The sequence below is a fragment of the Necator americanus genome, chromosome V, assembly GCF_031761385.1.
Source record: "Necator americanus strain Aroian chromosome V, whole genome shotgun sequence".
NCBI lineage: Eukaryota > Metazoa > Nematoda > Chromadorea > Rhabditida > Ancylostomatidae > Necator > Necator americanus.
In genome coordinates this window covers 33,341,079-33,354,293 of record NC_087375.1, presented here as the reverse complement: position 1 = coordinate 33,354,293, position 13,215 = coordinate 33,341,079, and the positions used below count along the sequence as shown (strand labels likewise).

Genomic DNA, 13,215 nt, shown 5'->3' with positions numbered 1-13,215 from the left:
TCTTTGGAAAATGTATCGTGATTTAAGAACAGAAGATTCTTCGTCAACGAGTTTAGGAGTCTGATAACTGACTTATCCATGAAATTAACGACAATTAGAAAAAAAAAGTTGGAAGAAAATGTAGAAAGTAATCAGAAGTCAACGTGAAAAAGTTCACTCCACAATATTATGTGCACAAACTGAAGAAATGTTTGAGAAGTTCTTCAGCACCCACGCGGGAGGTCCCAAAGTGAAAGGTTTGTGTTTCAGCCACCGGTTATATTCGTTTGATTCAGAATCAAAGCGTTTATTTTCTTTCCAGTATCCAGTATGGTAGAGGAGAACGTCTTTGTCAGATACAGTACATAGAAAGGGGGGATGGTGTTTAACATGATTCTAGAGACGCTCTAGAATCATGTTAAACACCATCCCCCCTTTAAGGAGAAGAGGGAAAAGGGAGGACTTCAGGAATGCTCCTATACGATCAAAAAATCACGCATGAGCCTATTATGGTCATTCTTGGAGAGGCACATCTGCGCTCAAAGTATTGAGGGTGAAATTTTACTGTAAACGGGGTAACTGACTTAGAGATGCTATTTGACTCTTCCAAGAAGAATCAAATTCTACGATTTAGTAATTAAATAAATATGGAATAGTAGGAATAAAATCAAAATTTTTCGAAATAGAGTAGAAAGTAATTTCGAAAAAAAATTGACATGTGGAAGCGTCCGCGTCTTTCGGGCATATTTTGGACACGGTTTTGACCAAAGGATCACTCAAGTCCTCTTAGAAAACATCGAAGCAGTGGATTTCTCCTGCTAATAGGCAGATAACGTTATTATCCCTGAAGAATTGGAGAATGGAATGTGAGTGTTGGATGTTTCAGGTGGATGGTGCAAGTCCGTACCGTATTCTAAGAAACTTTTGGAATCTAAGCGCTCTCGACGACCATCTCGTTTAATTTGAGCACTTATCGGAATAAGTGTCCCCTGCTCAATCACGCGGTCATTCATTGAAATTCGAGACGAGATCCAATGCAATGTTTGATGTGGATTTGTATCAAGAGCTAGGTGAGGAATGATTGTTTCAGACCAGCTTCTTTTCATGCTCTTTATTTATCCTCGTCCTCCCCGCCGTCAACGTTGCTGCACCTCCGTGAACGGTTGCATTGCACACTCCTTGCTACGCACACTATTTCGCCTACTCTCCTAGCCGAGCTCCGCCCCCCGGGAGTGGACCTCGTATAAAGGGTAAGGTGGCAGAGCTGGTCTGTTCCTGTAGCTGAACACACCGGACAACAACATGACCACGAGGGTACTGTCAATTTTGTTGATTGTTGTGGTGAGTTTGAGATCTGGTCGTGGATCAATATGCATTCTTTGCTTGCTTGCTCGAACCTTTGGCATTTATAGCCGCGGGATGCCGCGGTCCCACTGATGATACCTCCAGGATGTTCCCAATTGTTCGCTTCTGATTGAGTCCATGGTTCTTTGCAGTATTAATATTTTCCTGCACACCAATGCTGTCGTCATTTTTGCACAACATTGCGTGGGGAAAATTTTCTCGCCGTGAGATTTAACATGTCTGCAATTGCAGACCAAACAACCCTATTGGAAGCCATTTTGAAGTGAACCAGTGAAAATTTTACGGAAGACCTCGTCATGTGCAATCTAAGCCATATTTAATTAGTTGTTAATTGATTAATTAAATTTGTAGTTACTAATTACTACTTAATTTTTTGTGAGTTTTCAAAAGTTCGGAAAGAGAAGATGGCATAGACTCAGGAGTAACTCGTCCTACTTGTAGGTCCTAGAGCGAAGCAGTCAAAGTAAGCAGGAACTAAGCTTTTTTTTCAACCAAACAATATATGGAAATTGATTATCAGGGGGGTTTTCCTTCTACACCAATTCCTTTTTCAGGTCACTCCATCTTTTACCCTCGACATATGCGACTACTATAGTATGACCGGTCAACTAGACAGTCATCCGGAATGTCGTCGGGGTATGCCGGAACCGGAGACTTCGACCGCGGAACCAGTCCGTATTGGGTTCTGTTCGAGGTGAGGAGTATTTGTGGATTTTGAGCGATGAGTCAGGTTTTTCGTCCAACGTAAGCGTTATAATTCGATAAAGCGTTCGATATGAAAGTCATGCGAGAGCTGGTCCCTGTTATGTGTGCAAGGGACCAGTCCGAGCTTATACGTAGCAGCATAAAGAAGGCGGGGGTTAATGATAAGTACAGTAATTGACTAGAAAGGGGTGCAAAAGCCAGTAACAAATTCTTCACTGAGAAAGCGCTTTCAGAAAGAGTTATACTCAGTTACGTGTTCTTCAGTAAAGTAACGGCACGGATTACTTTGCAAGTCTGATGAACAGGGACCAGTTTTCGCATGACTTCCATTAATTTCCACCGATTAATTCTGACCTCCACCTGATCATAATTTGTTGCAGTTCGGCCGCTCTCATCCAATGCACCTCGGATCCTGTCACATGTCCGCTATCTGGCCAAGTTTGTATTCAGTCGGACGGTAATAAGTGCTGCCAAATAGAAACAGCAGGCAAGTTCGAGTCAAAGGCTTTTCAAACAAGAATTTTTTTCGCCATAGAGGCGAAGAAAGATCTTTTAAACACTCTTTTCCCCCTTAGGCATGTAAAGGAAGCGATTTTTTCTTAGCAAACGCCGATAACATAGAGTTTTTTCGTCGCTTCTTTTTCTTGTTTACCTTCTTCTGTGGTCATCGTCCGCCCACACCTGTCTGCGCACCAACAATCGCATTGTGTCCATGCGATCTATCGCAAATAGTGCCTAAGCTTGTCCTGATATTTGACTGTGGGTGTCCTGAAGAAATCGCACTGGGGAAAGCTGAACGGGCGAATCGAAAATTTGACTTTATTCCCTCAAATTTCACTTGCGACACATTTGTTTACGTAGATATTTGTGTTTTGTTCGCAATTACCGATATTTATCTGAATCGGTGAAAAAAAACGAAGACTTGTACGGTATAGACAGGGGCTGTACTTCAGGAAAAAAACGTACGTTTCGATTTGTTGAAACCTGCCGAAACCTAAAAAACCTGGGTTCTGGGCCATTTTTAGGAAGTGGGCGTGGCTATTGCTTGCCAGCAAATCATATAAGGTTGTTCTACATCAATCCACATCCAGAAATTGTTCCAAATTTTTTCTGACATTTAATTTCTGGTTTAACAATCTCTATTAACATGCTCTATGAATAATTTTGTGAAAAACGACTAGGGCAAGCAAAGTAATCCGGGCAGGCAATTACTTTTCTCCTCAAACAAATATAAAAATAAAATATAAAAATAATATGGAAAATAATAATAATAAAAATAATAATAATAATAAAATAACAATAATAGTATTATACTAATATTATTATAATACAAAATAATAATATTATAATAATAAAGAATAATGACGTAAAAATATAAATAAATATAAAAATAAAAAAATATGCAAATATATGTAAATATATAATAAATAGGGCGGGTGTGGTGCAGTCGGTTAGAGGTCCGTTGTAGCCACACGGTCGAGGGTTCGAATCCGCCCTAGTGCTCACCAAGCCTTTCATCCCTCCGGGGTCGATAAATTGGTACCAGACTTGTCTGGGAGGATCAAAGCAATGACTTGGTCATCGGTTGACCCCCGCAATTCATTGTATAGGCCAACAAGCGTTCGAAAACCTCAACGATTACGAGTCCCAGTAAAACGCGTTGGCGCATCCCGAGTGGATTGATACGCCAGTGACTTTATCCTTTTTAAATACCTGTTCTCTTTGTCGTAATTCAATCGAATTTTACATTACAGGCATTCCTGCTTCCGAGATCAACTCCAAAGCCGGTTCATGTCCACGACCGTTGGGTATTTCCGTGCTCCAGGTAAGGCGAAAATTTGCCCGCTTTCCTGACTACTGGAAGTAGATCACACTTTATTGATTGTCGAGTTGTGAAGACAATTATGTTTTGTCGTCTTTTCCCGACATTTTTCGTCATCCATGGTTTTTTTTTCTTAAAGATACGGTCAGCTCTATTAAGGTCATTTAGGACGCTAATATTGGCTGTTGGATGGACACCAATTGTCCTGGAATCCAAAAATGTTGCGTTGAACCGAATCCAATCACTAATTCGGCTACACGAATTTGTCGTGATCCAGTGGGGATTCGAAGTGGGTTTTCTTCTGTACACTTCTCTCTTATTTCGTGTTATAGTATAGTAGAAAGTAGTAATACAGCAGTAGTGGTGTTTTCTTTCTTAAAATAATTGTATTGCTATTTACTTGTTGTTAGCAACTAGTTTTCTACACATAATAACATGCCAATGTTAGAGGTTTGAAGTTTAGGGATGATTCAAGCATTACTTTTTCCGATTTCTGTTCTATTTTTTCCAAAAGGCGCAAAAATGGAGCTGTCTGGCTCGGTTTCCATCCGTTCATTCTATTGTACGTGGTTTATTTTCACTAATCTTCCATATACCTATCGTAACGCATGGATTCCACGTTAACAGTATCTGAATTCCTGCAAATCTCACTACCTTCTTAACTAACGACCATATTCTACCGCAACGCTCTATTCATGCCTTGATTCAGGGACGATCGATTTTAATGTTTTGCTTATCCACCTAAGCACAGCATATCATGAAACTGACGTGGTGCGGAAATCCCAGCGAAAGCATAGGGCCCAGGTTGTAGAACAAGGAGACGAGCATGGCCTTTTTCAATTTCCCCTCTCGTCCTAAAAAAAAACGGCGTAGGAACGCTCTAGTTCCTACGAGGCACGTTAGAACGCCACTTTATGTACACGTCCGGGTCCCCCAGCAGCCTAATTATTGATTTTGCTTGAACAGGTTGGTGAGGAGACCCCATTGATCGTCGACCGCTCGCTCGTGAAGGCGGCGCGTGCGTAAGGTTGGCGCGTTGCAACTGATTTCGTAGGGAGGAACTGTGTCTTCCACGCTATTTTTTTTTACATCGATTGGGACAGGATAAGCGGACCCATGCTCCTTTCTGTAAACCACATCCTAAAGCTACGGTTCTCCTGGAATTTTCGCCCCCTCGTCAATTTCGTGGTATTTTACTTTTAAACCTGTTGACGCAGTGGATTTTTTTTGAGGATTCGAACAGATTCGCTTAGTTAAAAATATGCATATCGATTCGTATTGGTAAGAGCCATGAATAGAAGAAAATTAAGAGAATATTCTATGTAATCCGATCATCACAGCGTTCATTTTATTCCACTTGGCGTATAAACTCTGTGCTGTTGAAAGTGAGGGCGCGGAGCGGTCTTCTGGATTAACATATCTACCAGTGCGTGCCTACATGCTTTGAAATTGCGGGAAATTCGAAATACGCTAGTCAACACAACACCCTATTACCCCGTCCTCGTTGCACTTAAGTATAAAGCCAAGAACCTTTGTTTCGCTATCCACTTTATGTTTCCACACTATATTTTGTTGATAAATCGATGTATCGATTTGCGCACAATCACCCAAATTGTGTTGTTATTGCACCGTTCGTCTGCAGGCACTTCGTTATGTTCACTACCGTTGATGGTCGGCTCATGCACTGCACCGGTGACTCGTTTCTACTACGATGCAACTTCCGGAACATGCCAACGATTCACCTACTCTGGATGTGGCGGAAACGCTAATAACTTCCAATCGATGGCAAGTTGCCATGCCACCTGCGGTTCTTCCGGTATGGTTTGTTGTTGAAGGGTCTGGTCTCAGTTTATAACAACTCTATTGATTTTGTAATACCAATGTGTTGTTTGTTCAAATTTCCCTCAGGCTTATGCTGTAAAAAGTGAAATCCAAAAGAAAATTATTTTAATCCTAGAAAAAAATCTTAAATAAGTGAGGTGATATTGTTCGGAATCGTAATTTTATCACCACCACTCTTTCGAATACACGGAGCCGATTCCGCAAAAGAATTTCTCCGTTCGCATAAAAAGGTAGGCTTGCTCACTGACCACAGATTTGCTCGCTCATATGTGCGAGAACTGGTCCCTATCTGATAAAAGTTTCGTTGAGCTTCTCATCTAGGAGACAGAGCTTAATATTCGGAAATCGTCTGAGAAAATGCTCCCACCCGGTGTTATTTGTGAGAACCAAGTGGTTAAATTATAGTGTGAATTTTGAGAACAAGAAGAAAATTGCACTGTCATCTAATTTGCGAGCATAAGAAAGCTGTGAGAAAGAAATGAGATAAAATTCACGGTGCTTTGTCCTCGTTGACTTTAGCGAGCTAACTAATCCTCAGCCGAACATCCCCTATGTATGTGGTAAGCGGAGAAAAGGAGTTGTGTGAGACGTGGGCGAGAGGTGCGAATAACTCCGGACGCGTCGCGGTAGCGAAGGTGAACATAAGTGCGGGCGAATAGAAATGGTCCCGCTGTGAGGTTTGGAAAAGTCTCCCCAGCAATATTTTGCGTGATTTCCAGATTAGGCTTTTAGTTAATGTCTCAGTGATGTAAACGATGTAAAGGATTTTCGGATTTGATTAAATCCTGGATGATGTGAAATGAGCTTTAAATCTTCATTTTCCATGATATCACCCGAAGTGAAACAATTAATCATTCGAATGTTCGAATGCTCGGTTGTAACCCTAGGTGCCCTGCGCCACCCAACAGGCCAAGCAATACTCCTAGATCTAAAGAATGGATTTTTTTCTATATTCCGAAAAATATTTCCAAAGTGATTCACCACTCAGGACCAAGGGGTCCTGTTTGGAAAACTTTGGATTTATCCTGCATCGAATCTGTCCTTCTTCAGGTATTACTGGCACACCTCAATGCCCAGCAGACGCTAACGCCGGATTAAATTGTTTGTTTTCGCATGCTGACGCATGCAATACCAGCAGCGATTGCCTTGGACGTGAAAACACGGTCAGTCTTGAAGTAGTGAAAACAATGTTCGCAAAATGGCGTGTGAACAACATAAACAATAAACAAGTCAATATACCACTCAATATTAATCCATATATATTGTTTCAGGTACAACCTTCATGTTGTATGACCACATGTGGGTATAAGATTTGCTATCAATATTAGAGCTTCTTCTCCAATGTTATTGATTTATTGATTTTATAGATCTTGTTGAAATGTATAGTTGGTTGCTTAGGAATGTCGATGTTGTACATTCGTCTACATAATAATAACTCATTTTCTAACTTGATTTTGCACTTTTCACTTTTCTTTGCCTGATCTAGCCATGATCTGCGAATATTTCACAATTTAAGTTATTGATCTATTGATTTTAATAAGTGAAATAAAGAATTCTTAACGGGGAGTTCTCATTAGGGAAACTGTTTCGATGTTTATCATCTTTGCCACCAAAACTTATCACAAGTCGCCAATTAGTGGACGTATTCATTCGTTATTATGATTATTTAAAGGCATCACCCCACGAATCTGAGGTGGTACGGATTTTCGGTGGAGTATTCGTATACAAGATCGTAGATTATGGAGAGAAGGGTGATTCCGTTCATTTCTTCCTAATTGCCGTAGAAAAGATGCCGGAAGATACGGCTTCAAGCGTCCCGGCGCGCTATTTTCTACAACAAGTTCGAATGGAGCGCGCTTGCTTTGTGCAAGGGCCGCATCTTCCGGGCCATTTTTTACGGCAAATAGGAAGAAATGGACGAAATCACCCTCCTCTCCATAATCTGCTATCCATTAAAAGAATACTCCACCTAAAATCTACACCACCTCAGATTCGTGGGGTGATGTCTTTTGATAGAATACGACCCAAAGGTGGGTCGCATCGCCTCACACGGGAAAATACGTTCGACCGTATGGGTCGTATTGTTGTCAGTGTGCAAATGAAAGCCTTAGTGAGCACTAAGGTGGATTCGAACCTCCAATCGATCGTGCAGGAAGATTGGATTGGATGAATACAGGGTGAATATACGGAGCCAGCTTAAACCTTGTAACTCAAAGGAACAAAATCTTTATAGCAGAGTTTCTCGTCTACCGTTATTCCTTTCCATTTCATGCAGTAATTACCCATACGTTTTCCCCTTCATTGACGTATTCTTGTTTTCTACTATTATTTAGAGGAGAAAGAGAAGAGTTCGATGAAATCTAGGTTATTTGCTAGTTGTATGGATTTAATTTTGAGAACTAATTTTAAACTCATGGTAATTTAGCCGACTAAAGTGCATCCCTGAGCAAATTACATAATTGTTGAAAGCGGTGAAGTGCTGTTCCGCAAAAACATGAACAAAAAGTTCACTTTAGTTTCCGAAACTACAAAAGTTGTCTTGCGAGGAACACATGTCGTTTGATTTTGTTTACCGAACATTTTCGGCTGCAATCCAGCAACAATACCACAACACAATAACAGAGCAGGTTTTTTTTTACAGTGAGCATACGTTTATACATATAATTTACAGAAAACATTTCATTTATCCAGCAACTTCATCTACTTTCGAATCTTCTTTGTCGTTCATGCCATCGTTCAAATGTGTTCTATAACAGTAAATTCGAGAAATGCGCCGCAAAACGACCGAAGGTCCGCCCACAGCGTGACTGCGGCGCAGTTTTTTCTCGTAACGTACCCAGATCCCATGATAAAGTCTTCCATATATGATGGCATGTATTGTGAGCTAAATTGTGACATTTATTAGTTTCATGTTTGTCGAGTTTTGTAAAATGTTTCACTAAGTTAGTGTACTCAAATTTGAAACTTTGAAGTTTAAGACGGTTTGTTAGATTGGGTCATAACGTTCTAGGATTATTCTCATTCTCATCGTTGATTAGGATTTGAAGCCACCTATGCGGATGCCATTTTTGATGGATGATTGTGGGAGGTTCGATGGTAGGGCTACCTGTTCACAGTTAGCAGAGGATAAGGATGCCACTGCTCTGAAACGATATCCATGGGATATCGAAAAGATCGGCTGATCCCTGCAGCATAGCGGCGTCTAAAGCCGTGCGCAGCGGAAGAACGAATTGAAGGCAGAATATTACGAATCTGAAATGGTGAGGAAGACCGTGGGAAAAGCTAGAGATGGGGTTGTAGATTGGGGGATCCGAGCTGGTTCCACCTATCTCTCCGTAATCGTCCTAAAAAAAGGCGCGGGAACTGCTTTAGTTCCTACGAGATACGTAAGAACGCGCCTCTGAGTCCACGTTCCGCTCCTTTCAGCACCGTATTCGTTGGTTTCACTTGAATGCGCCGATAAGAAGATCACTGATCTTCGACCGCTCCCGCGCGTACGTGGTGTGTGCACAAGGGTGACGCGTTTCAACTGATTGCGTAGGGAAAAATGGCGCCTTCCACGCTGTTTTTTTTACAACGACTAAGGAAAGATGAGCAGAACCACCGTGGCTCTCGGCATCTTCCACTCCATCTCTAGCTTTTCCCGCGGATTCCGTCATCACGACAGATTCATGGTAGGTTGCCTGTAACATGGCCCACCGATACAGTAACGAAAGACGATGGCGTGGGAAATTGCGAATAGAGCGAACTTTCTATTCCCCTGTATTTATGCAACTCTGTGGTACGTTTTCGATGGTACTAAAGGTCGAATAACGCTTGGCATCGATGCGCGCTATGCGTCAAAAACGCAAACCCTATGCGTCGCGTCTGTGAAGCGTGCGGGAGCTCTTTAACTGCTGCGATTTTCCCTTCCACAATTGATAGCTCTCAGAAATAAAATCTTGATCAATAAAGTTTAAATCGCTAATGGTCTTACAGCGATGGTTCCAATGGATGCAGCTACGGTGCACGCCTACAGTCCATCGATATGTGAAAAGACAAGCACTTACGAGCCAGAGAATGAAAGATCTTCGGTATTGCGGGAAAGGACCGGTAATGCAGCGTCTGGTCTGAAAAACAAAAAAAAAAACTTGAAGCTTAGATGTAATTTCTTGTGATTTTTTTTATTTCTATTTTATTTTTCTTAGGCCTTTTTCTTGAGATTCTTCTTTGAGAGATAAACTTTTGTCAAATCATTTGTATTGGGCGCTCAACCAGTCGGTCTCCGGATGCATAGATTCGCCTTTTCCTGTCATCAAAAGATTTCAAAAATGGTTTAAAAATAGGTATATAGTAAAAAAAAAACAGAGCATTCTGCCGGCTAGAGATTGATCTGAACTGTCCCTGTGTGTAGAACAAACTTAGTCAATTTTATACAAGGGAAGAATAGGGGCAAGAATATTGCCATCAAATATTATGTTACCGTACTATTTTCTATTATTATTTACTATATTATTATACTAGGGGCGGGTGTGGCGCCGTCGGTTAGAGGTCCGTTGTAGCCACACGGGTTAGGGTTCGAAACCGCCCAGAGCGAACCCACAACTTATCGACTCCGGAGGCTTTCATCCCTCCGGAGTCGATAAGTTGTCACACAAACTTGTCTGGGAGGATCAAACACTGACTTGATCATCGGCTGGCCCCCGGCAAGTCATTGTATAGGCTAGCACGCGTTTCAAAACCTCAATGATTACGGATTCCAGTAAAACACGTTGGAGCATCCCAAGTGGATTGATACGCCAGTGACTTTACTTTGACTTTTGTTACTACTAATGAATATTGCTTACTTCTCTTCCAGCATCATACGTCGAAGGTTCTGCTCAATGCTTTCATATATATCACGTTCGTCGCGGAGTAGCTCCATGACCTCAGCGGTCGTCATATCGCTGGAATAGCAGTAGTTTAAAGGCATCACCCCACGAATCTGAAGTTGTGCAGATTTCAGGTGGAGTATTCGTATACGGGATGGGAGACTACGGAAAGGGAGGTGATTCCGTCCATTTCTTGCTAAGTACCGTAAAAAACGGTCCGCAAAATGCGGCGCCGCACAAGACTGGCGCGCTCCAATCGAACCTCTTGTACAAAATGGTGCGCCAAAACGAATGAAGCCGTATCTTCCGGGCCGTTTTTTACGGCAATTAGGAAGAAATGGACGGAATCACCCCCTCTCCGTAGTCTCCCATCCTGTATACGAATACTCCGCCTGAAATCTGCACCACCTCAGATTCGTGGGGTGATGCCTTCAAAGGCACCATGCCACGAATCTGACATGGCATGGATTTCCCATGGAAAGGCCCTATCCAGCTTCGTAGATTGCGAAAAACGAAGTGGTTCTTCTCATCTCTTCGAAGTTGCTGTAGAAAACAGCCGGGAAGCCGCCATTTTTTTTTTACTACGGCTTGCATTGCAACGCGCCACCGTTGCGCACGCCCCACATCCACGAGCGAGCTTTCGGAAATTAAAAAGGCCTTCTCAGCAGCCTATTCAAGTTAAACAAATGAATAGACGGCTGAGGGAAACGAAACGTGTACATAGAGGCGCGTTCTAACGCATCTCGTAGGAACTAAAGCGGTTCCCATGCCGTTTCTTACGATGATTGCGGAGAGATGAGAGGAACCAAGTTTTCTTTTTTTTCGCGATCTACGACTACGTATAGAAAATTTCTATAAGAAATCCATACCACGTCAGATTCATGGTATGCTGCTTTCGAGGAGGTTCAGTTTATACGATCATTAAAAATTGCTTTTTCAAAAGATTAAAATTTAAATTGGTTCTCTAAAGGCAACGAGAATTATTAGCATTAAAAAAATTTTGAGTATTTGGAACTATCTGTAAAATACAGAACCTCTATGGTTAATTCTACATGTTCCAACTGATTCAACCGTGCATACGCACGCATGCACACGTGCGTAGATTCGATCGGATCGAAGCGATTCGTTGGTATATATACGAATTTTAGAGAATTTCTTTACGACTACATTTATAGTTGATATTATATATATATTATATGATATTTATAGTTGATTCCTTTTTTTGCATACCATTTTTTGTACCTAAATGACCTCAGCCTGAGCATCTCCCCTAGCATATTAATTCACTCACTTAATACTGTGAATTTTAGAAAATACTTTAAAAAATAATGTTAAAATTATTCATTAAAATAAAATATCATGGGCATTCACTTACTAATTAAGTAAATTTAAGGATATACTTTAGAAAATTTGATATCATTCTTAATTTGTACACGAATTCACGAAACAAAGAAAGGGATTTAAGAAAATACTTTACGGAAAAGTTTACCCATTAAAATAAAATATCATTTGTATTTAGTTAGTAATTCGGTAACTTTAAGGATATACTTTAAAAAATCTGCTATAATTCTAAGGCCGTGCACCAATTTACGGAACACACAAAGGGATCATTGAGCAAGAACCCACCAGTGACTGGTTGTCATACTGATACAAATAAACCACACCTCATCACTCATTTTGATTATATAGTGTTGTATCGATAAGCTATTAAAAAAAATAAAAATTTGCTGAAGCTTGAGGCATTTCTTGGTGTGTTTTTTCGACAATTTCGCTGCGAACGGAATATGTATGCAGTGTGTGTACGTTAACGCATTGTAGTACAAAAAGTACTGCAATCAAAAATTTTTCCGAACACAGCTTCAAAATCTGGCTCCGCTTTCAATTGATACATGTTCGCTTCTTTCGCGAAATCTTAGAAACTTTTGCACAAAAAGTAACAAAATGCTATTAAATTATGAGATAACTACTAATTATGAATATGGTCATGTATACAGGGAAATAAAAAATAAATAAATTCGCAGAAGAAATGCAAAATTTCACCTCAATCTTCCATCCATTTATCTAATAGTTTTGTAAGTTTCAGATCACACTTTTCTGAAAAAATATCATCCTAAAAATCCGAAGCAAATCATGTACCATCTTAAAAATCTAGTAGAAATCTCTACACTCGTTTAATTTGTCACATTTTAATTAGTGCTTCGATGATAACTATTAGCAAACTATTGAAAATTATTAGAATAATATAATTATTGATATTAGAATACGAATAAATAAAACTATTAGGTGAATGGATATAGAAGATCGAGGAAAAATTTCGCTTTTTTTCTTATTTTCTTACAATTTTCTTACAGAGATTATATTTTTATGATATTTTTGTTAAAAACCAAAAGCGTACAATAAGAAATATATATATCTCTCACATGAAATCCAGAAACAAATCCAGAAACGGCAGAGAATTTTCGTAGATTTCCCCTATGACGCTCATCTTATCATTGCTGCATATATGTTTTCTACGTTAAATGTATCATTTGCAGATAAATCCATGTGTTCCGTGAATTCCCATTAGAAGAATTAAATAAGCAGCCTCAAAAAAGAATGCGTTAAGACTCTGATCACTGATTTCACACCAACGCTTAGCAAGTATATATAGTC

At 40.3% G+C, this 13,215-nt stretch overlaps 2 protein-coding genes across 4 annotated transcripts; one reads left to right on the top strand and one right to left on the bottom strand.

Moving 5' to 3' along the window:
• Positions 1–1,281: 1,281 nt before the first annotated feature.
• On the top strand, positions 1,282–7,041 carry RB195_015977 (uncharacterized protein; the record flags this gene model as incomplete). 2 transcript variants are annotated; one of them, XM_064206937.1, is made up of 8 exons in its annotated part: positions 1,282–1,320; positions 1,899–2,038; positions 2,430–2,506; positions 3,804–3,874; positions 4,040–4,160; positions 5,514–5,687; positions 6,764–6,876; positions 6,985–7,041. In XM_064206937.1, the coding sequence occupies 8 exons, from the start codon at positions 1,282–1,284 to the stop codon at positions 7,039–7,041; spliced, it is 792 nt and encodes a 263-aa protein (XP_064062818.1). The 2 variants fall into 2 exon arrangements, with proteins under 2 accessions (XP_064062818.1, XP_013292387.1); XM_013436933.2 differs by lacking the exon at positions 1,282–1,320 and having other exon boundaries at positions 1,941–2,038.
• Positions 7,042–8,396: 1,355 nt separating this feature from the next.
• RB195_015976 (uncharacterized protein) lies at positions 8,397–12,206 on the bottom strand (the record flags this gene model as incomplete). Of its 2 annotated transcripts, XM_064206936.1 has the most annotated exons (5): positions 8,397–8,460; positions 8,550–8,597; positions 9,763–9,822; positions 10,540–10,638; positions 12,190–12,206. In XM_064206936.1, 5 exons carry the CDS (start codon positions 12,204–12,206, stop codon positions 8,397–8,399), a joined length of 288 nt encoding a protein of 95 aa, XP_064062816.1. The 2 variants fall into 2 exon arrangements, with proteins under 2 accessions (XP_064062816.1, XP_064062817.1); XM_064206935.1 differs by lacking the exon at positions 12,190–12,206 and having other exon boundaries at positions 10,540–10,634.
• Positions 12,207–13,215: the final 1,009 nt, after the last annotated feature.